This window comes from Acomys russatus, chromosome 29 (assembly GCF_903995435.1).
Source record: "Acomys russatus chromosome 29, mAcoRus1.1, whole genome shotgun sequence".
Lineage (NCBI taxonomy): Eukaryota > Metazoa > Chordata > Mammalia > Rodentia > Muridae > Acomys > Acomys russatus.
Genome location: NC_067165.1, coordinates 32,916,219 through 32,943,812, shown reverse-complemented (window position 1 = coordinate 32,943,812; position 27,594 = coordinate 32,916,219). Strand labels below are relative to the sequence as shown.

Sequence of the window (27,594 nt, the reverse complement as noted above, 5' to 3'; positions counted from 1 at the left end):
TAGCAGTTAGAGAGAAAGTGGTGAGGTGGGAAAGCCATATGGGTGTCACCATGAACAAACCCAACTTGATTCCACCGGTGGCTAGGCTGCCTTTGTCCCTTAGGACACTGGAGTGAAATGAAACGGATTCTTGTGTTACCAGTGAGCTCAAAGCAGAGATGGCGGTAAGTGAGAAATCACTATCTCCCCCTGGCTAGATGGCATGAACTCCTCAGTGTCCCCGCTGCTGCTCTGGCATGGGACACTCAAAGACCAGTCATCACTCTGGATGGCTCCTGGCTTTGACGTTCACTCTTCCGGACACTCCCCAGGTGTCATCATGCCTTGTGTGCTCTGTGACTGCGTGTCGAGAGCCATTTTCAACAAGGAAAGTTGCTGAGTCCAGGGGTAAATGACTTTCTTTTCTTTAAAAAAAAAAAAAAATATCACCAAATTTATTTTTTTATTTATTATTGATATGAGTATGCATGTCCCTGAGCCCTGGTGTGGATGTGGAAGCCAGATGCCAGTTCACAAAATTTGTTTTTCTCCTTCTACTATGTGAGTGCCAGGGATCGAGCTGGTCCCGGCTGGGAGGCAGGCACTTAATACCTAGTGAGCCATCTAGCAGGCCCTCAGCACCTTTCTAACTGACCAATTCTTAGCCCTCCTGCGAGTGAGCTCTCTTCACAGCATGCCAATGCCACTGGCTGCTGTAAACAGTTTTGTTTTATTGCATTCATTTTCCTTGCTCGTCCTCCATCCACCATTGGAGCCATTCTTTATGTTTATTTGGATGAGTGGTTCCTTGAGAAGAACTCCGTGTTTATGTAACTCTGTGTGCCCTTTTAAATTACACACAGGATTCTGCACTGTACATTCCTCCGCCCTCCCCCCCTCCCCCCTTTTTTGTGCCAAGACTGCAAATTAGCAGAGGCTCCTGGCCTCTTTGCCAAAACCAGTCTGGCAGAGTGACAGACCTGAAAGGGAAGCTTGGATCTGAGGAAAATAACAAATGAATCTATGTATGCTAGGCCTTGTAGGAAACTGGGGCAACCTGGACCGCAAGGTGCAGTTGCAGGGGCCTAAGCTGGTGGGTCCTGGAGCAGAGGATCAGCAGAGAGCAGGGGTGGAGGAAACTGTTCTTTTTCTTTCCTTTCCTCTCATTACGTAGCCTAGGCTGGTCTCAAATTGAGGCTCCTCCTCAGCCTTCGGAATGCTGGAATTACAGGTTAAAGCTACTACACCTAGCTAGGAGTCTTTCTAGGTTGGGTTTTTCCTCTGTTTGCGCTTTGATTCTGAGACAATCAAGCTCCAGAGGTGTGATGATGTCACCAGGGCCCTTGAGGGCAGAGGCTGAGCCCTGGCAGCCATAACAAGCCTGACTCAGCCTCCAGACCTCAACAAGCCAATTAAATGGAAGCAACGGAGAAAAGCAAGACGTATTCAACGTAGCCATCACGGAAAGAGGACCAAACAGGCCCATTGAACCCCAAATCCATCTCCTTGACATGACATGAGTCTTGACAAGAAGAGAGCAAGAGGTACAAGTAACTAAGCAGCCCTAGTCAAGGTGTGGTCCTGCCCATCACCCACCCATCCTCCTTTCTGCTTTAGTCACTCCTGCAAGGTGATCTGGCCAGTTTGTCAGACATTTGTAGGTCAATGTCTTCCACTGACTGGCACCAGGCTTTAGCTTTTTTCCTTCTTTCAGTGTGAGACTCCTGGGGAGATTGAAGGGCAGGGCACAGGGGTCTGTCAAAGAGAAATTCATCTCTGTCACAGTCATGGCTGTCCCAAATCACTCTCTGGTGAGAAATGATGAAAACCATTGCAAGCCACCTCCTGCCCGTGGAGTTTCTTCCTCCTCCTTTTTCTTCCATCCTTAAACCCAGGATGGTAGGCCACACCTCAGGATGAGGATCTCAGCCAGTGCTGCCCGCTCAGGGGCTTGGTGGCAAGGTGCTGAGCACAACACCTGTCTGTGGAGGCAACAAAGTGGATGTTGGAATGGAGGGCTTATCACCTCTCTGACCCCTACCCAGAGTGACAGTCACCAGAAGATAGGATATTTACTGGACGGCACAGAATATATGTCCTGACAGATAAGGAAGATGTCAGCTGTACAAGCAAGGGCACGAATCTGCCTGAAAACCCATGAGTATAAATGCTAGTTATAAAGGACATAATTATTGACACAGGCTGGCTGCTGGGCATGAGAGGGAGTATGCCTGTAGACCCAGTGTAACGGAATTCGGCGGGTTAGCGTCTCAGCGGCTGTCTTAGATTCTTTTCCTTTTGCTGGGACAAAACACCTCCACAGAAGCACCTGAGGAGAGACTGCAGTGGTTTTGGCTCACACTCAAGGTAAGCCCATCCTGGTAGGGAAACCAAGGCAGTGGGAACAGGAGGTGGCTGGTCCTGGTGCATCATTAGTGAAAAGAAGAGAGTAAGAATGTGCCCTAGCATTCGGTTTACTTTCTCCTTTTTAGAGAGTTCATGACCACTAGTCCAGGGAGTGGTGCAAACAGGGAAGATGGGTCTTTCCACACCTGTTAACAGAATCAAGACAATCTATGCCAGGCATGGTAGTGCACGCCTTATTCCCAGCACTGTGGAGACAGAGGCTGGTGGGTCTCTCTGAGTTCGAGGCCTGCCTGGTCTACAGAGTGAGTCCAGGACAGCCAACAGCCAAGATTAGACAGACAAACCCTGTCTTGAAATACAATACAAAAAAAAAAAAAAAAAAGATAATCCACACAGACAAGCTCAGAGGCCCTTCTGCCAGGTTGAGTCTAGAGTCTGTACAGTTGACACAGTGAGGAGCACCCTCCCCAATGCCACCCATGAAACAAGGTTTCTCTGTGTCACCCTGGCTGTCCTGGACTCACTCTGTAGACCAGGCTTGCCTCGAACTCAGAGAGACCCACCTGCCTCTGCCTCCTGAGTGATGGGATTAAAAGTGTGGGCTACCATGCCTGACTTTTTTTTTTTTTTAACAGTTAAGCCTAGGAATGCTTTTTGAAAACAGAGAGAGTGGACAAGTAGCATTATCTCATGTTATTCACGGGTCAAGGAAAAACACAAAAAGTTAAATTGCTGGACTCGACACCAGGAAGCATCAGATGCTGCATTAGGTCCACCTTACATGCTTACGACCTTAAATGTCTGACAGGCAAGTATGAACATTTCTGCCAACAAACCCAGGCAAAAATACATGCTCACAATTACTAAGATGACTATGCTTTTATTTTAACAAATATTTAAAGCCTTCTGACTTATCAGTAATTTCCTAAAGTCATGTGAGTTAAAAAGCATTGTGATAATTACTTTGCTCCACATAGTCTCAATCTAGTGAATGGTCACTCATCTATGATCCAACTAGAAGATCATGACGCTACTAAGTAGGCCCAACATGTAACAGGCATGTATGTGGACACAGCTAAACACGGGTACAAAAATCTTTTTTTAATTAATTTATTCATATTACATCTCGATTGTTAGCCCTTCCCCTGTTTCCTCCCATTCCTCCCCTTCTCCCCTCCCCTATGTCTGTGACTGAGGGAGACCTCCTCCCCCTATATATGCTCTCAGAATATCAAGTCTCTTTTTGGTAACTAGCTATCCTTCCTCTGAGTGCCACCAGGTCTCCCCATCCAGGGGACATGGTCAGAAAAGGGGCACCAGAGTTCATGTGAGAGTCAGATCTCACTCTCCACTCAACGGTGGAGAATATCTGTTCGTCGGCTAGGTCTTGGTAGGGGTTTGAAGCTTACTGCCTATATTCTTCTTGGCTGGTGCCTTAGTTTGAGGAGGACCCCAGGATCCAGATCTGCCTGTCATAAAGTTCTTCTTGTAGGTTTCCAGGACCCTGTGGGTCCTACTATTTCCTCTTTCTTCCATGCTATTCTTGCCTAACGTCTCAATTGGATGTCCTCTCCTCTGACCCACTTTCTTGGTAAGTAAAGATTTTCATGATACGTATCCCTTGGACTAGTGTTTTGATATAAGTGAGTATATACCGTTTGTCTCTGGTGGGAATGCAAACTAGTACAACCACTTTGGAAAGCTATCTGGAGCTTTCTCAGAAAAATGGGAATAGGGCTTCCTCAAGACCCAGCCATCCCACTCCTTGGAATATACCCAGAAAATGCCCTACCACATAACAGGGACATATGCTCAACCATGTTCATAGCTGCTCTATACATAATAGCCAGAACATGGAAACAGCCTAAGTGTCCCTCAATAGAAGAATGGACTAAAAAACTGTGGTATATTTACACGATGGAATATTACTCAGCTATTAAAAACGAGGAATTCCTGAAATTTGTGGACAAATAGATTGATCTAGAAATTATCATAATGAGTGAGTTCACCCAGAAGCAAAAAGAGACAAACGGTATATACTCACTTATATCAAAAATCTTGATTCTGTGGTAGGGAAATGACTTTGTGTGCAAGTTTGAGGACCTGAGATCCTCAGAGCCCATGTAAATGCTGGGTGCCAAGGGTACAAATATATATATATATATATTTTTCCCCCCCAGTGTGGAGATAGGCAGGCACAGGAGGATTCTGGGGAAATCTGGCTAGTCGAGCTGCAGTTCAGTGAGCTCCAGGTTCAGTGAAAGACTCAGTCTCAAAAAATAAGCTGGAGAATGACCGAGAGCCTCAGCCTCTGGGTTCTACGTGTGCACCTCTTCCCATCAGTGCTGATGCTAAAGCACATGTCCTTCCCTGGAGCCTGCTCAGTCTTGAATGGGTTTGGGGGTGAACTCTCTGATGCTCCATGTTAGCGAGCACTGGAGAGGATAACGTTGTGTGCCTACCTGTGATGTCATTGCCTACCTGCCATGGAGGCATGGCCCTGCCCAGTATATAAAAGGACAGACCTACCTCACCCCTCCCTCTTTTACCCCCTTAATCCCTTTCCCTCCCCCCTTTTCTCTCCCTCTGCCTCTCTCTCCCTCCCTCCCCCCTCCTCCCCTTTTCTTCTCTCCCCATGCTCACTTAATAAACCTCATATAATCTAACATCTGTTGCCTGGCATTATATTGACTTATTTTTTATTATTAAACATGAAATTGGTGGCCCGTATTGGGAAGGCTCTTCCAAAATGGCCTTAAGTCTGGAACCCTTTCTACTGAACTCTTTCTATCTAACACACTTCCCACAGCAATTTCCTTCTGTTCCAAACTTCACTCTAAATCTCCATACTGAACACATCAATGCCTTGCCTTTTAGAATAGGAATGCTAAACTGAGATAGATCTCTGCCTCTCCCGGGGCACAGCCATGGGCACAGCACACAGATGATTCACTCTGCTTTGTGGCTGGGCACCCCTCCCCCTGCTGGTACCACCTGTGAAGAATCCTTCCAGACCAGCTTTTCAAGACTGCCACTGAGGTAGATGGATGCTCTCCTGAGGCTAAACTTGGCCCTAGAACACTGCCTGAGCACGGGCATGATCTGGGAGCACTTCGCCAGCTTAAAAAAAAAAAAAAAAAAAAAAGGACAGCTCAGAGGTTGGGAGCACTGTCTGCTCTTCCAGAGGTCCTGAGTTCAATTCCCAGCAACCACATGGTGGCTCGCAGCCATCTACAGAGTGGTCTAATGCCCTCTTCTGGGCTGCACGTGTACATGCAGGCAAAGCATTAGATGCATGCTAATGAATAAAAAAAATTTTTTTAAGATGCTGCTACACTGATTTTAAAGTCAGGTGGGAACATAGATTGCACCCCACTGGGTGCACTCAGAGTGGCCAGGTTGCCCTCTGCACAGTGTGTGATTCGAATAGGCACTCCCTGTTCCATGGCCAACCTGTGCATCCGCACTGTTCCAAAGCACCCCAGACCATTTCTGGGGTGCTTAAGGACTGCCAATTAGTTCTCTTCCATTAAAAAAATTCTTACACATAGCCTGGCCATGGGACCACTGGCTTCCCACCCCTGCTCTGGCCCCTCCCCCTTTCCCACTGCAGATCAGCCAGAGATTCGCACTTGCCGGACCTCTACTCCCTAAGTCCCTGCCTGCCTGAAGGCGGGGCCAGGAAAGGCCAGGGGGTATGTAGGTTCTGGGGGTTGAACACAGGTCCTCATGCATTTGTGGTAAGCACTTTGCACACTGAGCCATCACCCCAGCCTCAAGGCCGATACTTTTATCATGCACGCTTTCTATCAGCGTCTCATTTTGAGATAAGAGAACAGACACATGGTTGTTGATGCATGGCTTTATTTGTGAGAGCCCCACCCCCGTGCCCCGGGACTCTCTTAGGTAAATGCAGGGGTCACAGAAGTGGCCCTCTTAGCAGCTGGGTGCCTCCTCATTGCAAAAAATGTTGGAGTAAAACCGGTACTTTAGACTGTAGCTTTTCTGGTTCTGAGCAAAACACTCCGCAGCAGCTTTATCACATTCGCACAGCTGTTTCTTACAGGAGCCCTGGTCTGCGGAAATTAGGCAAAAACAGACACTAAGCTGAAGTTGCTAATACCCCACGTCTGCTTGTGGGGGGAGGGGACCTTGTCTCTTCTGAGAAAACAACCAGGACTGCCTGGAAAGGCAGCACCCCATCTGATACAGACGTACAGTCGCCACACCTGGCACTACCAGAGGTTTGCATGACTTCCTAGCACCCCTCATTTTTTAAATTAAAGACAAGGTCGCACAGGCTGCCCTTGAGCTCTCTAAATAGCTGAGGATGACCTCGAACTTGTATTCCTCTTGACTCGACATCATGAGTTCCGGGATTCTAGACATGGCCAATCTTGCCCAATTCGTACAGTGCTGGGGATGGACCGCAGGCCCTCAGGCATGGTAGGCTAGCACAATGCCAGCTGAGCTACAGCACTGGCCTGATTTCTTGCTAGCAGGTCTGCTTGTGTTAGAGGCCTCAGATTCAGTGGCCTCAGGATGGGTGGAATTGGTGAAAGCCTGTATGGTCCACCATTTACCTGTATGATCTACCATTTTAACCTTGGCTGAGATTGGTCTTAAGGTAACATGTAGCTTTATTCTGACTGAAGTGCCAAAAGTAGAACTCAACAGGGGCTTCTGAGATGTGTTCATTTCCCCTCTCCTCTTAGAGAAGAAAGTCACCTGTTGTCACAGGCCACGGTTAGGGTTAGGGTTAGGGTTAGGGACCTTTAATGTGTCTTATTGAATAAGCACAGATTCTGGCAACACATGTGGAGCTGAGGAGCAGGGCTAATCCTATGCTGTAGAAGTTGCCCAGATCCATCAGCACACTTCTCTGGAAATCTCCCAGGGTGAGATCTTTCCATCCTGACTGTGCCTGTTTTACACAAGTGTCCCTCTCCATGCTGCCCATGCCCTCTGCAGCCAGGGCAAGTCCTCCTTTTGCAAATGTGCTTCTGGCTGCTTTGCTAAATAATAGGCCCCTGTTGATGGAGCACACAAACCTCAAGACAACGGCAAAGAACACATGGCTTGATCTTGTATCCACACAGCTCAGACTTATCCTCACATATCCACTGGACAGCACAGAGTGACTGACAGTCCTCTTTGACACTTTGGCCATACTGGGCCCTGTTTGGGGGATGGCTGTGTGTTCCCTGTTTTAGCGAATGTGTGCTTCATTGACTCTAGGAGTCTTTTAGGACTCAGCTAAGACACCACTGCTTGCAGGATCCACCTCAAGCATCAGACAGGGTGAAGGCTTTTTCTGCTCTCCTAGTGGAGTCTTCACCCCCCTCTTCACCATTTTTCTTGCTTCCACTTGACTGTGAGGTTCTTAATAGATTCCCCTCCTGCACCAGTGAAGTCCCCAGTATGCATGTGATCAACAAAGAAGCAAAGGAAGCTTGCTGGCCTCTCAGGGTCTTTCTTACCAGCACAGATGATATTGTTCCCTTCGGAGGTGAAGTCATAGGTCAGAAATTTTGTGCCACATCCACTTTCGTCCAGACGTTTGTAGCAACAGTCATGAACAAAGCAGCACCTGGTTGGGGCACATGTCCTGTTTAGGCTACTTGCTTACAGGCCTGGAGTCCTGGTGCCCAGCGTTTCCCCTTGACCCTTGACCCTTGACCCTTGACCCTGAGCAGGGAGACTCAAGAGCTTTGGAGTGGTCCAGAGCAGAGTTCCCAATGTGCTATTGACTTTTGCTGCCTGGGATCCACCACGACACTGAGGCAGTGGACACCAGCTCTGTCCTAGTCCCATTCCAGGCAGAGTGACAGAGGATAAAGAGCACTGGGGTGGCCTCACCGATCTGTTGCATCCTTGGGGGCTCCTCTGCCACTCACGCCACAGTAGCAACCATAGAATCCATAGCTAGTCTCAGCGTTCTTTCCCGTCTTAATCTCAATCATTTTCCTAAAATTCAGAAGGTTCCCCTGGATCTGGATTGGGCCTGAAAGGAAATGGAGAAATAGCCTGGTGAAGGGTGGCAAGCCCTGTGCTACATCTGTGCATGGCAGGTCTCTGCTACCATCCCTCCATACAAATCGCTTCCTTCCTCCTCCCACCAAGAGACAGACCTAGGAGGACAGGAAGGAAATCTGAGAGAAAGGGTGCCTCCCTCCTCAGGTTACCTGCTTAGTTCAGGGTCAATTCTTACCAAAGACCATGATCACGGCTGCTAGCAGCAGGAGGAACTTCATGCTGTCAGCTCTGTGAAGGATGTACCGAGGGACAGGCCTGAGCATTTCCTCCCATGCTGTCTCAGCCTCTGTCTGCCCCAGCCCCTGCTCTGCTGTCCAACTCAGCCACCCCAGAGCACAGACATGCTCTTGCAGAGAGTGCACACAGAGTGGCTTCCAATGGTGTATCACACATGTCATCTCTTGTCCCTTCCTGGTCTGTGGAACTGGTCCTCATACACGAATGGTGTAGTAACGGAACCACCCTTGCACCTCCTTCATTCCTCCTGGCTGACTGGACTCGTTCCACAGCATGGGGAGTCAATGCCCCCCTCCCCAAGTACCCCACATGGATCCTCATGTCAGATTCAAGGCTTGGGAATCCCATCCATGAATTCTGATCCCCAAAATTCTCCTCCCAACTAAAACTGCACATTCCCTTTGCAAGCCTTTCTAACCCTTGACCAATAACATGTGCACACACATGCGTTCGAATTCTCACTGTGCACCCTCACAAACCCATACAACGCACTTGTCTATGAGTACTGTCTTGTACACATTTAGCTGATGGGGGCTCACATCCACAGGCACACATACACACACACACACACACACACACACACACACACACATATGCACACACATGCACCTGCACAATCCCTCAAATGCAGCCAAAGGGCAGGAGTTTCTGGGCATTTACCTTTCAGATGCTGCTGCAGTTGCTTGTTCAATAGCCTGTCTTGTTTTTCCTGAACTCCAACTGCCCTTAAATAGTTGTTCCTTCCTGCAGGGTTGGGGATTGGTAAGGCGGAGAAAGTGAGGTAGGTGTGGCCAAATAATGGATTCACAGATGGGCATACCCAAGGCCCTGAGTAGATAATTCCCCCTAGCAGCTGGTTTGATGTCATAATAAATCTCAGCTGATTTTGAAGCCCCATTCAGCTGCTGAGAAGCATGGCCCAGCTCCTACCTAGGCAATTTTCCATAAGCTCACCTCCCAACAACCACTTCCAAGAGTGGTCTAGGACTGTGCAGAGTGGAGGGAGTGAGAGTGTTTGAACGCCTGCAGTGTTCCTTTCTTCTGATAAGCTGTGACATCTGGTCATAGGAAAGAGAATGTGGATTCTGCATGGTTTGTTCTTTTCATCCATCAGACATTCATTTGACCACAGAAGGGACATTCTAAGCCTCTGTGAAGTTCCAAGGCTGCACAACCTTCTTTGGAGGTGGTGAGGACGAGTTCTTGGGTCCCCCACAGTCCAGTCTAGCATGGGAAGACTAGGATGAGGTGGATTCTCTGTTGTCACAAAGGCCAGCACCTCCATATTCTCTCCTTCCTCTTCTCTCTCCTCCTCCTGCCCCACCCCTTGGTTTTTCAAGACAGGGTTTCTCTATGTAGCCTTGGCTGCCCAGGAGTTGCGTTGTAGACCAGGCTAGCCTCGAACTCACAGAGATCCACCTTTCTCTGCCTCACAAGTGCTGGGATTTCATACATGCGCCATAGTGCCCAGCTAGCTTCTGGGTGTGTTTATGTGACTGTGGTTGTTCCTGGGTGCATGTACACATCTGTGCAGGTACATGCATATGAAGGGTGTGTGCATATGTGTGTGCCTGCATGGGGAGTTCAGAGGGCAACCTTGGAGATTGTTCTTCATGGGCTGTCTGCTCTGTTTCCTGAGACAGGGCCTCCCATCAGCATGGAGTTCACATAGTAAGCTAAGCTGGCCATCTCAATGACCCCCACACGCACACACACACACTGGTAGCGTTGGGGATATGTAGAAGGAACACAGACTGTTGTTAATAACATAGAACTGGCCTAAAACCTACCCAGGCTTGCCCAGAAACCAATGACATCATAACGGGTGACTAGACCCAAGCCAATGACAGGGAGCCACAGCAACAGCTTATAATAGTCCAAGAACCAATGAGACAGTGAGCTTTTGGGGGGAAGTCTAAAGGGTCATGCTCTTCCTTCTGCTTTTACCACTTGCCTGACTTCCATAGTCTGTGTGGTTGACCTTCTGCCAGCTCATCCTCACCTCCAAGGGTCCCAGGCCTGGGTTCAAGCAACAGGGTTACAAAGGCATGCTATTGCACTTGGCTTTTTTTTTTTTTTAACATGGGTTCTGGGGGCTGAACTCAAGTCCTTGGGACTACAAGGCAAGCACTTTACTGACCGAGCCATCTTATCAGCCCCATATGAATTTTTAAGCCTGGGAAAATCCCATGGCTGTTCCCAATTTTCCCACCAAACTTCTGCCTCCACTGTCCCTAATCCTGACTTGTTTGGTGATGGGCCTGCTGATGCTTCCTGGGTCCATGACGTCTTCATTCTCCAGTCTTCAGGGATACAGGGATTTCATGCCTCAAGTAAACATCCTTCCTCCATGCTCTTCAAGCCCTGCGAAGAATTTGGCTTCCACAGCCCTAAGTAAACCACTTGGCACCGGTCCTCCAAATTTCCTCTAGCAGAGGCTGTGGGGTGCACAAACACTCCTTCTGTTTCTCACTATTCCTAGCCGATGGTGGGTAACGTCACAGATCTGCTTCCCACATAAGCACCGGTTGGAAAGGTCACATCCAGGCCGGACAAACAGAAACCAGATACAACCCGTGACCTTTCCAAGTTCCTCTTGGAAGATCGTGAAGGAGGGGAAGCAGGCTTCTGGGACACTGGATCCAGGAACAAAGGGCAATGACACTGAAACAGTATGAGTGAGAGGTGAGATGTTTTGGACGTTAAGCTATTGATAAATGAGATTAGTAATCGTTGCTGTTTCTACCGTGAGTCATTCAAGCAGATGTCCATCCGCGTGAAAAAATTCAAATGTACACCATTTGCCAAAATGCAGATTTTCCAGCCACCCGGAAGTGGCTGTGCATGCCTTTAATCACAGCACTCAGGAGGCAGAGGCAGGTGCATCTCTGAGTTCAAGGACAGCCCGGACTACAGAGCAAGTTCCAGGACAGCCAAGGCTACACAGAGGAATCCTATCTTGAAAAACAAAGATTTAAAAAAGAAAAAAAAAAAAAGGCAGATTTTCTTTTAATATGTTACTGGTTGAAATGTGTTGCCCTTTCATGACCTCATTTCCTGTTCATGTCTTGGAGCCTTCAAATATGACCTTATTAGGAAATAAGGTCATTACAGATAATAATAGTTAAGATGAAGTCATTAGAACCCTGACCCTAGGACACAAAAAGGAAAGGTCAGTTGGGAGAGGTGCTCACAGGGTGATATTTCTACTACCCAAGGAGTCCAAGATGCCAGAAACTACAGCCAGAGAGTACTGGACTGACCCTCAGCCCTCACAAGGATGCAACCATCAGGCCAACTCTTATCTCTGCTTCAGAGCCTTAAGCCAATTAAGATCTGCTACTTACAGTGTGGGGATGGGGTCAGCACTCCAGGAAGTATAGCCTGGGGAGTAACCTTCCCCACTTAGGACTTGCACTCAGGTCAAGCTGGGTTCTTAGCTTTACTATATGGTAAACATGTCAGGACAAGGCAGCAGGAAGCAGAGCTCATTAAAGGACTTTTAAAGGACTGCCCCTAAGTACAGAGCTTACTACAGAGGTGTTCAGGGGAGGGGTGAGACGTCCCAGTGTGGGTGCAGGCTTCTCAAGGGAAAGTCACTCCTTAGTCCCCAATCATTCAGTGTAATTCACAGCAAGTTGAGGGGTTTCCTTTGTAAAGTGGATTTATGAGGGATGACACTAGGAATAAAAAGTGCTAAAAAAATAAAATGAAGGTTAGAAATCATTTTGGCCCTAAGTAGGCATGGCTTAGTTTGTCTTTAACAGTTTCCAGTTGAGATGTCTTTAGGAAAAGCCCCCTCATCTCTGAGGGCAGTTCTGGCATTAATAGGCAGTATGTGGAGCATCCTAGCTGTGCCCGCAGGAAAGACAAACCATACAGAAATCACAGTGAAGAGCTTCCTTCTCATGTCACGCCAGTTTTTGGTCTTTCTACCTCACCTCCTTACTCATTTTGGGGAGCTTTGCTCTTATCAGGAAGCCACAGTGAATACTTACCTGGCAGGGCTGAGTCATAAAAGGTGGTTTTCCCAGGGTAAGGCTTTGCCATTGCACTCTGCATAGGCTGATGCTTGTGATCCCCCACCTCCCACCCGCTTCCGGTGACTACAATTTATGGTAGGGGGGCAATGTTTGTGCTCTCTCATTAAAAAAAAAAAAAAAAGTAAAAAGAAAGAAAGAAGTAAGCCACAGTGACATAATAAAGCCTCCAAAGCTGCTGGGAGCCCCTACATGCCTCTCAGCACAGGGTCCTCCTTTGAGCAGCTGGAGTGAAGGTTCCTGGAGATCTCATCCTCTCAGGTAGACCATCCCCCTTCTGTCCAACCTCTCAGACTCTGGAGAACTTACTAGGACATAGGCAGAAGCCACCTCCCCCTCCATACATCCTGGTGGCCCCACTGGGTCCAGGATTTAAGACTGCATCAATACTAAGGGCCTCGATGATACCAGATAGGGTTTCCGTGTGTAACCTTGGCTGTCCTGGACTCCCTTTGTAGACCAGGCTGGCCTCAAACTCACAGAGATCCACCTGTCTTTGACTCCCTGAGTGCTGGGATAACAGGCATGAGCCAAGGTAGCCGGATTCTTAAGATTTTTTTTTAAATAAAAATTCTGACCACGTGGTTATGTTCCTTCTTCCCCCAATGTCTAACCTAAGCCCTTGGACATCTTTGAACAAGACAAGATATCTGTTCACGTGGGAATCACATGCTGGTTGAAGGTGATGAAGACCCAAATGTGTTTTCAACAGGGTCAAAAATCTTCAACATCCTCTCAAACCAGATGCAAAAATAGGTTAAGAGGGTCCCACCCAGACCAAGTGGGATTCATTCCACTATAAAGGATGGTTTGGTACCTGTAAATTGATGAAAGAATATATTGTGTGCCAACACAGATGCAAAGGTATTCAGCCATCTCAACAGATGAAGAGCAGGTATTTCATAAGATGAAACCTACTTTTATGATAAAAAAAAAAAAACTCACAAATTAGAAGTGAAAAAAGAATATGCCTCAAAATCCTAAAGGTTATATTCGAAAAGCTCTTCGCTCACATCTTGACCATGGGAAGCTGGGACCTTCCAAGACAAGGAGTTGCCACTCATAATGAGGCAGAACAGAAAGAAAATTGAGGAGGTGGGAGAGGGAAAGGAAGCCCTTTATCCTAAGATCTGGTTGGTTTCTCTTTCCTGATGGCAGAGTCAGGAAGCTCCACACATAGCTGGTAATGCCAGAACTGCCCTTGGAGCCAATAGGCATTTTCCTTAAGGCATGTCCAATTAAAAACAGTAAAGATAATGCATAAAATAAGTAAATATACCTACTTGTTGCTCAGGCAACTTCTAACCCTGACTTTTGGGACTTCTTATTGCCGACAACACCCCTCATATATCTACTTTAGAGCTGCGTCTATTAAAAAGAAATCAAAACAACTCCTTGATTTTTAATTTGCTGTGACTGACATTCTCCAAGTGATGGGACTAGAAAGTCATGGGTCATATGTGCAGCCACTGCCAAGAATGGGGACGCCTCTCCCTTGAGAAGCTGCCTCACTGTCCCCTGAGCACCTCTCTGTGCTTGAAATCTATGTCAAAATGCCTTTTTAACGAACTCCAGCTCCATTACCCTGAAATTCTTTTCCATTGTGTAGCCAGGAACATGGTTGTACTTGAGTGGAAGTCACTGAGGGGTAAAGGAAAGCTTCAGGCTGCAGGCGGCCATGTGGAACCATTCACTTGATATGATGTTAGTGTAACAGGAGACAAAAGGCAGTGCTCTGCCAGCCCCAGCTGGACACACGAGGCTGCCATTCCCAGACCATAAATGTGAGAGATAAGTAATAGTGCAGAATAGGGAGAGGGGGAGGGGCGGGGGGAGAGAGAGAGAGAGAGTGAGAATATTAAGGATTCATATAGCCCCTTTCATGGCATGGCCCCAGTGATCTCCATTTTGTTCACTACCTTTTCTTCTTCTTCTTCTCCTCCTCCTCCTCCATTTTATTGAATTATCTTATTTTATATGATTTCAGATACTTTTAATCCAATTTAATTTATTACTTATAAGAGTATCCCTTTATTCACTAATTTAGTGCTGAGGACCAAACCCAGAGCCTTGTACATGCTAGGCTCCCACTGTCTCACTGAGCCACACCTTCGGCCACTTAGCTGTTCCTTTCTGTGTATGACTGAGAACAATCTATCTTTTTCTTTCTTTCTTTTTTTTTTTTTAATTCTTCTCTCATACCTTACACCTCAACTGCAGTTTCTCCTCCCTCCATTCCTCCCAATCCTTCCCTCTACCCCAGATCAAACCCTGAAGCTCCCCACGAAGCCTGGGTAGCTGCTCCGCCTGTGACCTGATAGGCCAGCAATCACAGCAGCATCTCTGAGTGACAGCCCTAGGTAAACATTGTCAAGGGGACCAGGACGGGTCTGGTTCTAAAACCTTTAACATAGCTGTAAATATCCAAGAAGTTTTTGATAGGTTTAGCAGTGCTTATATCTAGAACAAAATGAATATTCTTAGGGGGTATATGCTCAAAGGCAGTTATTGATTAGTGGGTTTGATTTTTAAAAGTTTGAGGTCAAGAGTGAAGGGCAGCAGCACCCAACTTGTGCTTTCAGGGTCCCACCCCACCCTTAGCTGTAGACATTGAGGGGATCTAGTTAAGCAATAGACTTTATAAGGCCCCTTTCATTCCAAGTGGCTCCATCTTGAAGTGACGGATATAATGTTATTAAAATAAATAAGCCTCTGACTTTTGGGCTTGCTCTCCTGTCAGTCCCATATTAGCAAAATGTCTGCGGGGTATGGGGGGGGGGGAGGAGCAGCAGTTCTTTCAAGTCTAGAGAATTGGATTGGTCTGTGCCTCTGCACTTTCTCTCTCTCTCTCTCTCTCTCTCTCTCTCTCTCTCTCTCTCTCTCTCTCTCTCTCTCTCTCTCTCTCTCTCCCCTCCCTTGGTAAAATGACCTGGAGGGTGCTAGTTCGCATTTCCCATCCGACAAGTTTATTAATGTTTGAGTGCCCAGATGATGGTAGTTTTTATTTATATCTTTTAAAGGTCTCAGGGAGTGGCTTATAACGAGGTGTGGTGGAGGTTGCCATAGGGACCTGAGAGGGGCAGTTCGAATTATGGTACTTTGTTGCCTCCCTCTTCAAGTTAGATTTCTCCTCCTAGGCTGACTTCTTTCTCCGTACATTATTAGCCTCTCCTGAGCTGTCTTTTTTAGGCTTTTGTACCAGGGAAAAAACACTATTTTGAGTGAGGAAGCTGAGGGCTCTGGAGCATATGGAAGATTCTATTGTCATTTGTTAATGTCTGTCTAAACAGGCTGTAAAGAAAATACACAGCAAGAGGCATGTCTTTACCTCTATTTTTTCGTAAGTGAGTTCTTAATATTTACTTCTACCTTTTTCCATGAATCCTTATCTAAGGCTCTCCAGTCTAGAAATTGGGGGCTGGAGATTGTATCTGAACCTTTTCTGGAGCCATCTGAAGTCCATATGAGCTCAACTGCTCAACTAAGAACTGCAAGGCCACTTCTAAATAAACCCTATCTTCATAAAAAAAATAAAATAAAATATCATCCATATGGTAAATAAGATAAACATCAGAATACACTTTACAGACTTGTAAGATAGCAATATCCACAACCTTCTAATAAAGGGTAGGACTACTTTATTTACTTTTATATGTTCTGTATTTTTATGCCCTAAGGACACATTTTTATGGGGTACCCTTAGTAAGGTCTCTGGAAGTTAGGTGAAGCTAAACAAAAGGCAAAGTGTTGACAGTCAGAAGAATGCAGTGGAATGTGAAAAGGCAGTCTCGGAGACCAAGGACAATATTGTCATCTTCGGAATGACAGAAGGTGATGGCAGCCCAGGCTGAAGGGTTCCCGTGCCTTCTCTGATATCAGTTATCTTCCTAAGGTCTTGTATTATTCTCCACATGCCTGATTTTTTTTTTTCAAGAACAAAGATTGGGGTGTTTCAAGGGGTAGTGGAAGGCTCCGTGCGATTTCAACTTTTGCTAGTCTGTTTGTTTGTTCGTTAAGGGCATGATACGGGAGCAGGGGCAGCTAAACAAATTTCTGTTCTGAAAGAACTTATAACATTTTTGGTAGGAAGTTGTATAACGATCTCAATTTCTTCAGTGAAATCAGAACCAATCACCCCTGGGACTATTGTTGAAGGATTTAATATTGAATTTTTGAATATTTAATATTGAATTTTTGTTTTAGTGAAATCAGCAGTCGCTCTTTAACCAGCTTCATTCCCAACTAACCACACAGAAAGCGTAGGATCTGTTTAACTAGCCTATAGCATAAGGCTGTGCAATGATTCTTCCATCCTAAACCTCCATGCTAGTGTAGTTTCTTCCCATTCAGGTTTCCCATATTATACTTGCGTGTAAATCATCTCCTAGATCCAGTTCATTTCTCCTGATATTTCCCAGTCTTGTCCTCATGGCTCCATCCTGTCCTTCCTGCTCATTCTCCCCGCTCATTGGACCAGATTGTCCCACCCCATTCTCTGTTACTGTTCAACATTGGTTAGTTGGCTTTTATTGACAATACAGAGAACAAATGTTTGCACAAACTTGAGACAGGAGATACTCTGAATAAACATCACAATGAATGTCTGGATTGAAACCTGAAAGTGGGGCAGAAAACTCAGCATTTGAATGAACAAGGATAAACTGTACACAGTCCACAGGAACATTTTCTCCTTTAATCCAATAAAAGACTCCTTTTCTTTCAATAATAAACTAGAAAATGTATGCAAACCATTAGGTAAGATCTACATTCACAATGTCCAGTTCATATGCATTTGGCAACTTAGGAGAAAATATTATCTATCCTATTTCTGAGAGTCCAAAGTTTTGTACCTAAGTCAATCTCTTTCATATCGTATCTCTACCAACCTAAAAACATCTATATATACCTAAAAGCATCTTTTTAACTCCTAAGCAACTAAGCTTAATTGTAAAATTAAACTATCTTGTCTTCAATCCCACCAGAGACTTGAGAAGGAATAAAATTAATTATCTGAGTGAACAGGAAGTGCAGGTTAACAGCTTCCAAGATGTTAAAAAAAAATGACAGTTTGCTATCTGTACAGCAACCCAAAACTTTCCATAACGTTGAAGCATCATCTTCGGCCTTTTGGCCCAGTATATCTGACAGACATATTTGTGAAGCAGGAGCTATTAAGGACTTGCTTACCCTGTCTTGGCAGAGTTTGGCAGTTGACTCAGCCTGCATCCAAACTTCCCCATTTCAGGCAGAATTCTGTCTGTGGCAGAAAACGAGGCCGTTTTGCATGGTGGCTGATTTGCCACAGTTGAAGCCATCTCTAAAAGGAGGTTCTTCAATGTTTATCACTTTCTTTGAGGTAGGCTGGGGGAGTTGACATGTCTCATTGTCAAATAATCCTTAAAATAATAAAAAAAAATCTTTAAATGCTATGTTCTGTAGGTTTCTGTGGTTTTTGAAGACCTTTCAATCTATTTATTTTTACATAATCTATCTATCTATAGAATCCTATCTGTCTGTTAAACCTAGGATGCATATTCCTGTGATAAGTTAGACTAGTATTTGACATGACCATGAGTTGATAAACTAATAATTAACTTGCACCATTTAATTATCCTAAGCAGCCTGCATAGCACTTTCAAAAATATTAGAAGTAAACCTTGAATTATAATTGAGTTGTATGGGTACAATAACTCAAATTAAAGTAGAAATGTAGATAGATGATAGATAGATAGATAGATAGATAGATGATAGATAGATGATAGATAGATGATAGATAGATAGATAGATAGATAGATAGATGATAGATGATAGTAGCTAGATAGATAGATATAGATAGATAGATAGCTAGATAGATCGATAGATAGCTAGATAGATAGATAGATCGATAGATAGATAGATGATAGATAGATAGAGATAGATGATAGTAGATAGATAGATGATAGATAGATATAGATAGATAGATAGCTCGATAGATAGATAGATAGATAGCTAGATGATAGATAGATAGATGATAGATAGATAGATAGATGATGATAGAGATAGCTAGATAGATGATAGATGATAGATGAGATAGATAGATAGATAGATAGATAGATAGATAGATATTGATAGATAGATAGATAGATGATAGATCGATAGATAGATGATGATTAGCTAGATAGATAGATAGATAGATAGATAGATGAATAGCTAGATAGATGATAGATAGATGATAGATAGATAGATAGATATCGATTAGAATAGATAGATAGATGATAGATAGATAGATAGATAGATAGATAGATAGATAATAGATAGATAGATAGATAGATAGATAGATAGATGATAGATAGATAGATGATAGATAGATGATAGATAGATAGATAGATAGATAGATAATAGATAGATAGATAGATAGATGATAGATAGATAGATAGATAGATAGATAGATAGATAATAGATAGATAGATAGATAGATAGATAGATAGATAGATAGATGATAGATAGATAGATAGATGATAGATAGATAGATAGATGATAGATAGATGATAGATAGATAGATAGATGATAGATAGATAGATAGATAGATAGATGAGTGTGTGAAGAATAATCTTAAATTTGAATTTTATACCAATGTATCAAAATTAAACTTATTTTTGCATCAATATGTAGAATTCTATATCAATGAATTAAAAATAACCTTATTTGTGAGTAACAAAATAAGGAGTAGATTCAATACTCTACTTTTTGTCCTATTATCTCTATATAATTTCTATATTTTCCTTTTTTTTTTTCAACCCATATCTCAATACCTAAGAAAGAATGATTGACAGATAAAGGAAAAGAAAAGAGAGAAACCCCTGAGTCCAACCTCATTTTCTCTGTGAATAAGATCAATAATAACTTAAAACCAATTCCCAACGACAATAAACATCCATAGCCCAAGAAAACAACAAAAACCTCCCTAACCCCCTTAAGAGAAATGAGGCATCATATTCTCTTCTTATGGCTGCTTTTTGCTCTTTTCCTATGAATAATGCCTTTATAGGGGCCCAAATGAAATTGGGGAAAAAATGGCTAAGTAATAATAGCAATAACACTTGTGGTCCAGTCTCTAAATATTGAAAAACTTTAGGCTTAATAGAAGTCCTGTTTGGAACAGTTTGAAATGATGGACCAGTTGAGACTGGCAGCTTTCTTCAAAGCTCTCCTGGAAGCAGGCTCTGATGAGCCGCTAGCTGTGAGGCTGCAACATGCAGGGTGCTGGAACAGACGTGTCAGTGTCTCCACATGCTGGAGTATGAATCCCGTCAGGTCTGATCCAGTGTCACCTGTGTCACTCTCTTTTGTTCTGTAAATACATAGTTCCTTACAAGCATTATACAGTTCTGACGTTATAAATGGATGAGATGTGCAGGGTGCACACATCAATTAAAGCTGGCATCCCGCTCTCTGTGAGAGCAAAAGGAAGAACATTTGTATATAGGTCTGTTTGATTTTTGACCCTTCTCAAAGAGGATTATGATATTACCATTACCAAAGAACATACAATCATTATCCAATTGAAATCAAAACAAGATTGTAAGATCTAAATGTCCTTCTCTGGGCTCTATGGTACCTGATATATAGGCCAGGCCACTATCTGACTCCAGAGAGAACACCTCTCATTTTAAGAAACAGGCCGGTTGCCTGAGCCATAAAAAGGCATTATGTCTTAAATAAACTTTACATAAACTCCCATTTGATTTTAGTGTTCAAACATACCCTAGGCATCTCATACCCGTTTCGAGGTTTGAGCCTGGTTTTCTATATTTGCTATTTTCACCCTGCCCTTTTCCATATGGAATGTTTTTAGAGCCAAACTTTATGTAAATTCCTTTATTTTGGAGTTTAAATATACCCTAGGCATCTTGTAACCGGGTTTTTTTTTTTTTTTTTTTTTTTTTTTTTTCTCTTGTTGTGGCTATCTTTGCCCTGTCCCTTTTCCATCTGGAATGGGCGGTTATGTTTTTTACCCTTAGAGTTTTTGGACTTAATTTAGGCTGTAAAGTTTTTTGTCACCTGTAAGTTCTCTATTTCTTGTGCCAGGCATGGCCATAACCTGTTGCTCCTGAGAAAGTGCCTCATGTTTAAAGGAATAGGCCTATGCTAGAGCAAAGTGGCTTGCATAATTCTCTCAAAGCCAAACCTTTAGCAGTAGGAAAGCTTAAACTGACCTTTTTTTTTTTTTTTTTTTTTTTTTTCCCCTTTCTTTCTCTGTGGCTGAGGCTTTGAAAATCAGCTTACCAGCAAGGGGTTCCTGCTGCAGATCCACGGTGTAAACAGGCTGACCCAGAATTCCAAGATCTGCCTGCCCTGGACTCCTTTGTGTTGAGATTAAAGGCGTGTGCTCTAATTGCCCTGTTTAAAAAAATTTTTTTTTTTAATTTCAAATCCAGTCAAAAACCTCTAAAAGTCTCATGTCTTAGCAATGCCAAGAAACACAATATTTCTGCTATAAGGAAAAGCAAAACCTTTCAAGCAAAATTCAAGCAAAGAGGCAAGAAAATGTTAAGTTTTGGGCCAGTTGCACCAATTTAGGCTTTAACAAACAAAGCCTTGTCTATCATTCCTTAGAACTGAGTTGTTCCTAAATTGTATCTGCGGGCCCTTCCCAGAAAGAGCTGACAAACTTCTTGTAGCCAGGGAGCTTTGAATTCTAGCCACGATCAACTCTATCGAGAAGAGAAGAGTCTTGTTCCCTCCTCCCATTTTATTGTCCGTAATTGAGCCTTGTATCTCTTGGTTTTCTTCCAGCTTCCTCCCTGAACTTTCTTAGAGAAGGCATGGAGAAACACACTGCAGCTAGGTCCAACAACAGTCAAAACAAAGCCAGAAAAAAAGGTCCAAGCGCTTTCCATTTTGGGGTGCCATTTTGAGCCTAGTTCTGTCTAAAAGGCTGCCTGATTTCCCAGTTTCACCTTTTCAACTCACCATGTGTCCAGAGCCATCTCTGCCCTGTGAGAGCTGAGCCCTCAAACAGCAGCAGGGAAGCAGCCCTTGTGAATGCATTTGTCTTCGGTTTCCTGTTCTTTGGCTAAGAAACTGTCTCTTACCTAAGCCTTCTCAGGCTATAAACTTAGATTCAAGCTCCATGTTGGTCTGACAGACCAAAGTGACTCCATTTTGCTTAAAATCTGCACTTTGTACTAAGGTGGCCTAGTCCTGAACTCGGGTTTCAGGAAAAACCAATGAATATACATTAGGCACAAACATAGAATAACTAATCAGCTGGAAACAGGAAAGTATCTAAAGCTCAGACACTTCCTCAAATCCACTAAAAGCTAGCTGTTTGTGGTTTGGCACCGGACTGGAATCATTCAGTTTAAAGGGCAACACTCCCCACAAATGTCAACCAATGAGATGCTTGCCAGGCTGGAAACCCCCTTACTTGCTTGCTTCAATCTACAAAAACCCCTCTTCCCCTGGGCTCAGGGCCTTACATCCAAGATGCATTGCATCGGTGATGGTGTGGGCCTGAGCTCAAACTTGTAATAAAGACCCCTGTGTGTTTGCGTTGGAGGTGGCTCCTGAGTGGTCTTTGGTGATCTTGTGATCTGGGCATAACAGGTTCTCCATTTGTTGAATGATTATTAACATTTAACATTGAATTAGTATTTTAGTGAAATCAGTAGTTACTGCTTAACCAGCTTTATTCCTAAATAACCACACAGAGAGCCTACAATCCATTTAATTAGCCTATAGCATAATGATGCACAACAATTACTCCATCCTAAACCTCCATGCTACTATAGTTTCTTTCCATTCAGATTTCTCACTTTATACTTGCTTTTAAATCTTCTCCTAGGCCAGGTTCATTCCTCCTAGTGCTTCCTGGTCTTCTTATCATGGCTCCATCCTGTCCTTCCTGCTCTTTCTTCTCCTCTCACTGGACCAGGTTGTCCCACCCTATTCTCTGTTCCTGTTCAACATTGGTTAGTTGGTTTTTATTGACAGTACAAAGAACAAACTGTGACATGTTTACACAAACTTGAGACAGGAGATACTTAAGAATAAACATCTCAATGCAAACCAGATAGTGGGGTAGAGAAATCAGCATTTAAATGAACAAGGGTAAAACTGTACACCATCCACAAGGAAATTACGCCAACAGATAATGTTTATTTTCCATAGAGGTAGAACAGAGGTCCAGTCTTGCACTGATTGGGGTTGCCTGTTCCAGTTGCTGAAAATAGTTCTTTTTGGACAAGTGGATTGGTTGTCTGAGGCTGTTGGGTCATCTTTGCTATTTGGAGGCCCTGGGGTGGTCCCCTGACCCAGTTTCCTTGGTTCAATGGTGGCCTTACATATTTAGGAGGTACAGTAATATCAGATAAGGGAGTACCACTTTCTCTTCCAATGGCATCCCCTTAGGCAGTGAGGGCATAGTGAAGAAGGCAAGCTTGGATTTGTGCCTTGAGTGGGATCAGGAGTAATAAAGTTCATGGAGCATCCTGACTTATTGGGACATTGTCTGCTAATATGTCCAGGCTTATCATATGACTAGCATTTGTAAGCCATGTACCCTGGTCAGATTTTTCTTTCTCTTTACTAGACAGAAAGCGGGCAGTAGTCTGGCCTTCCAAAGCAGCTGTAGCAGTTACACCTTGGAAATATGATGAAGCAACTTTAGTACATGCTTTAAGAAAATCATAAATATTTCCACATTCTCCAATCAGTCTCAGTAATGACTGACAAGGAGGCACAGCATTTTCAAGCAGTATGTTTTGCTTCAGAACTTGGAACCACCTTTTCCACTGTCTCTGTCAACCAGGCAAAAAAAAAAAATCTTCAAAAGATTCCTCCAGTTTCTGTATCACATTAGCAAGCTCTGTAGTATTTCTATCTTCTATAGGTAAAAAGGACCTTCTGTCTGTGGAGTCACCTTGTTCCATTCTAAGGGATATTAGAAGATGTATACAAGGATGTCGGGTTGTTGGCTCCTGACAGGGGTTGGACACTGCTGGTACCCAAGAAAAAATAACTAGGTCCTGGCAGCATGTATTAATTTCAACTCCAATTGCTCACATATCTTTTCCCGGCTATCGGCAAAGGGCTCTGCAGTAACCCAGGTGAGACCTAAGCTGCAACTTACCTTCCTCAGGTCCCTGTTCGAAAGGCCAGCTCTAGCACACAGTGTAAAGCATGGCTGTTAGCATGTAAGCAGATTCACAAGCCTGCCTCCAGGCTGCCTAGCAACCTATGACTTTATCACCTGCCTACCACTAGGTGTGCCAGCTGCCCTATAAATAAAAAGGGCAAACCCACCTTGTCTCACTCTTTTCCTCTCCCTCTCTCTCTCTCTCTCTCTCTCTCTCTCTCCACCCCCCCACCCCCAGTTGGGTAATGTTCCGCCTTTCTGCTCTCCTATGCTTCTGCAATAAACTTTTCCATATCATTTCTGTTGCCTGGCATCTTATTTTTTTATGTTTATGTTGCAGCGTCGGTGAACACCAGCTGACGGCTGGCGTTTCTCTCTATACTTTAGCCCTTAATCCTTCAGGCTGGTAGTCTTGCTGTCCCGCTCCGCGAGCCATATCGAATAAGTTCTCCGAAAAGGGGGTGCGGATGAAAGAGAAATATGGAGCCAAGATGAGCAAATCCTGATCAAGGCTCAACTTTAATCCACATAAGGCACAGTTTATATAGCAAGAACTACAGACTTCATCCCTCGCAGCCCACCTAGGCAGCCTGAAAAGAATGCATTCCCAGAGAATAGCTCCTAAGTCAGAATTTCCTTGTTTCTCCAGCAACAGAAAGATTAGCAACTCAAAGAATACAAGGTGCAGTGCAGAGGGTCAGACAGTTCAAAGGTAGCAGTGGAGCAGCACACCAATTCAGGCAGAAGCGCGGCTTCTACTCAGCTTTTCTCCACAGACTGAAGGCACAGTAATACAGCCCCTGACACCTTGCTATTTGGGGCTCTCTATATATACAGTTTAACTCTCTTAATTCTATATGCAGTTTAACTCCCAGGGGCTGCTGGCCCCTAAGGAAAAGAGAGTTGGCAGGGAATTGAACCTTGATCTTTCAGATTCAGGGTCTAAAGCCTTATCAATTGAGCTACCCAGTCCTAGTTTTTCTGCCACCAAAAGGGGTCTCTGGCTAAAAACTTACATTGTTTAAAAGCAGAGGGTCTTAATCTTAATCTTTTAACTCAGAGTACAAGCGGCCCACAGCCCTGACAGTTTCTTGTTGTAAATAAAGAGGTTATAAAAAGGGAAACCTTAGTTCATTTTAACTTAGTGGCTTAGCAGTGAACAGAGCTGCTTGCTGGAAGCGAGAGTCCTGATGAAGAATGCAGGAAAACACTCCAGACTGCTTATTACTTCCCAAACAGATCTTTATGAAACACACGCACACACACACACACACACACACACACACACACACACACACACACATGCACAAACATGCAATCAATAGACGAAGCAAGGGAGCTCACAAAGACACCATTCCTCCACATATATGTAAACATACAAATGTAAATACAAATAAATACAATATACATCTATATACAATACATACAGACAATTAGATGTATAGACAGACAGACACATTTTTGGATGAAGTGCGTGGCCTCTGTTTAACTCTGTCTTGGGTTTTTATATGATCTAATACAAAGGTTCTCTATGTATGGAAAAATCACCTCATTCAAAAATAGATACTATTGTTGCATTAAAAAGGGAGTTACAGTAGGACTACTGAACCTAATATATAACTTGATACTTTGTTTATTATAAGTTCGAAACAGTGGTTTTTATCTATATGCTCATTATGAGTTCAAAGCAGAGGTTTTATCTTTTTCTTGTTTCAAATATACACTGTGTTCAAAGCAAGTTTTTTATGTCAAGGTTTTTCTAAGAAATGGATGTCTGTCTTGTATAGCTAACCATTCCCTTTGTTTTTGTGTTCATATGGTCTTTCTTATCGTGGTGTACACCTGGGCCTAATCCTTAAACTAAACTAGAGTGAATGTATTTCCTTGGTTATTAATTTATTTCAGCCTTGTTTTCCATCTTGCTGTAAATCAAGGGCTTGACATATGAAGGTTCACAGAGGTCCTAGCATTTTTTGCTGTACTGCAGGAAGGTTTTAAAATTACTTGAATCAAGTCAGAAATTCTTTAAAATCGTCATCAGGGGTTATGAAATCATCAATTCATTTATACAACGGTAGGCCATGAAGGTACATCTTCAAAATAATCTTCAGGAAGTCTTCCCAATAGAGTGCAGCTATAGGCAGTGAGGGTCTCTGCCATGCCAGATACATGAGATAAGCATGGAAGGGCAGTATAGCAACAGTAACCAGTCCTGAGGTAAAATCTTTGGGCCTTTGTCTAAACCAGGGACACACTCATTTATTAGCCCTACACAACTGAGTGGGCTGCCTCCAGGAAGCTCACCTCCTTGCTTCTGCCAACCCAGCATGTAAGTGCTCCCAGCACCTCTTTGCAGTTATGTCATGGGCCAGAGGAAGGAGGTGCCATTTCTCTCTGAGTCTCACCCGCTAGGGCAGGGGAAGCTTTGCCATTTTCTCATGGGTCTGAGGACTTTACTCCTTCGGGCTTCCTCTACTTCTTATAGTGTTGGCAGCCAAACCTGATGACCTGAGTTCAATTCCTAAGATGGTCAGAGAACCAACTCCAAGTTGTTCTTTGACTTCCACACATGTGCCACGGTACCCAACATACATACACACACACACACACACACACACACACACACACACACACACACACTAAATTAATTAATTAATTAATTAACTAATTAATGAAAAGCAGATTAGCTGAGAGTGGGGAAGATTCATTCCATAGGCTGAGGTCCTAAACTGAATAAGAAGGAAACCAGCAGACTCCTCCCTTTTCTGGCTGTTGATCTTCCGAGATGTGATTGGGCAGCATCAGACCCCCATAGCATAGTGCTGCCTCCCCCCTCTCCATGCCGTAATGGACTGTATGACCTCATACGAGGAGCCAAAATAAACCCTCCACGACTTGCATTGCTTTTGTCGAGATTTGGTCACAGCACTGAGAAGAGTTAACTGCTGCAGTTCCTGCCCCTGGGAGTATAAACTTAGATGGTGCACTGGCTACTTTGTGTCAACTTGACACAAACCAGATTCACCTGGGACAGAGAGAGTATCAACTGAGGAATTGCCAGTCTCTGTGGAGGGTGCCACCCTGGACAGGTGGGCTTGGGTAATAGAAAGTGAGCTGAACAGGTCAGGAGAATAAGCCAGTAAACAGCATTCCTCCAAGGCCTCTGTTTCAGTTCCTGCCTCTAGGCTCCTGGCCTGAGTTCCTGCCTTCTTTCCCCTCCGTGATGGACTGTAAGCTGTGACATAAAATAAACACCTTCCTTCCCAAGTCTCTTTTTGGTCATGATGTTCATATCACAGCAACAGAAAACAACCAGGTCTCTTGAGAAAAAGACTGGAAGAATATTATGGTTTGGATCAGAAATGTTACTCACAGGCTCATGTGTTTGAACAGTTGGTCTCCAGATGGTGGCACTGTTAGGAGGAGTTTGTGGAGCTTCACGGTGCATAGCAGCTCAGTTAAAAGTAGTCACTGGAGGCAGCCTTGAAACTGCTGCAAATTTCTGCTCCTCATCGGAGCATTTTTGCCTCCTGATTCACCAAGACCTAGGAAGTTACTGAGATGCACTCCAGCCACCATGAAGCTGCTCCACTGTGCCTCTCCCTCCATGATGGGCTAAGCAGCAAGCTTGAGAATACTCAGCTCCCCCAACCTTGGCCTATGTGATAGTCTTACTAAAAAATGGCGGGCACTATTCCTGTGAGGGAACAGACAAATCCAAGTTGAGGGGGTTCTGCAGAGCAAGTCCTGGCTTCAAACATCAGTGTCCTATACAGAGCCAAGGAAGGGCTTCAGGTTAAAGGAGGGCAGCAAGTC

At 44.2% G+C, this 27,594-nt stretch overlaps 1 protein-coding gene across 1 annotated transcript; it reads right to left on the bottom strand.

Moving 5' to 3' along the window:
* Positions 1-6,241: 6,241 nt before the first annotated feature.
* LOC127211768 (phospholipase A2, membrane associated-like) lies at positions 6,242-8,600 on the bottom strand. Its single transcript, XM_051171813.1, has 4 exons — positions 8,558-8,600; positions 8,206-8,350; positions 7,827-7,936; positions 6,242-6,422 (listed from the first exon to the last, which is right to left on the bottom strand). The coding sequence occupies exons 1-4, from the start codon at positions 8,598-8,600 to the stop codon at positions 6,283-6,285; spliced, it is 438 nt and encodes a 145-aa protein (XP_051027770.1). The 3' UTR covers positions 6,242-6,282.
* Positions 8,601-27,594: the final 18,994 nt, after the last annotated feature.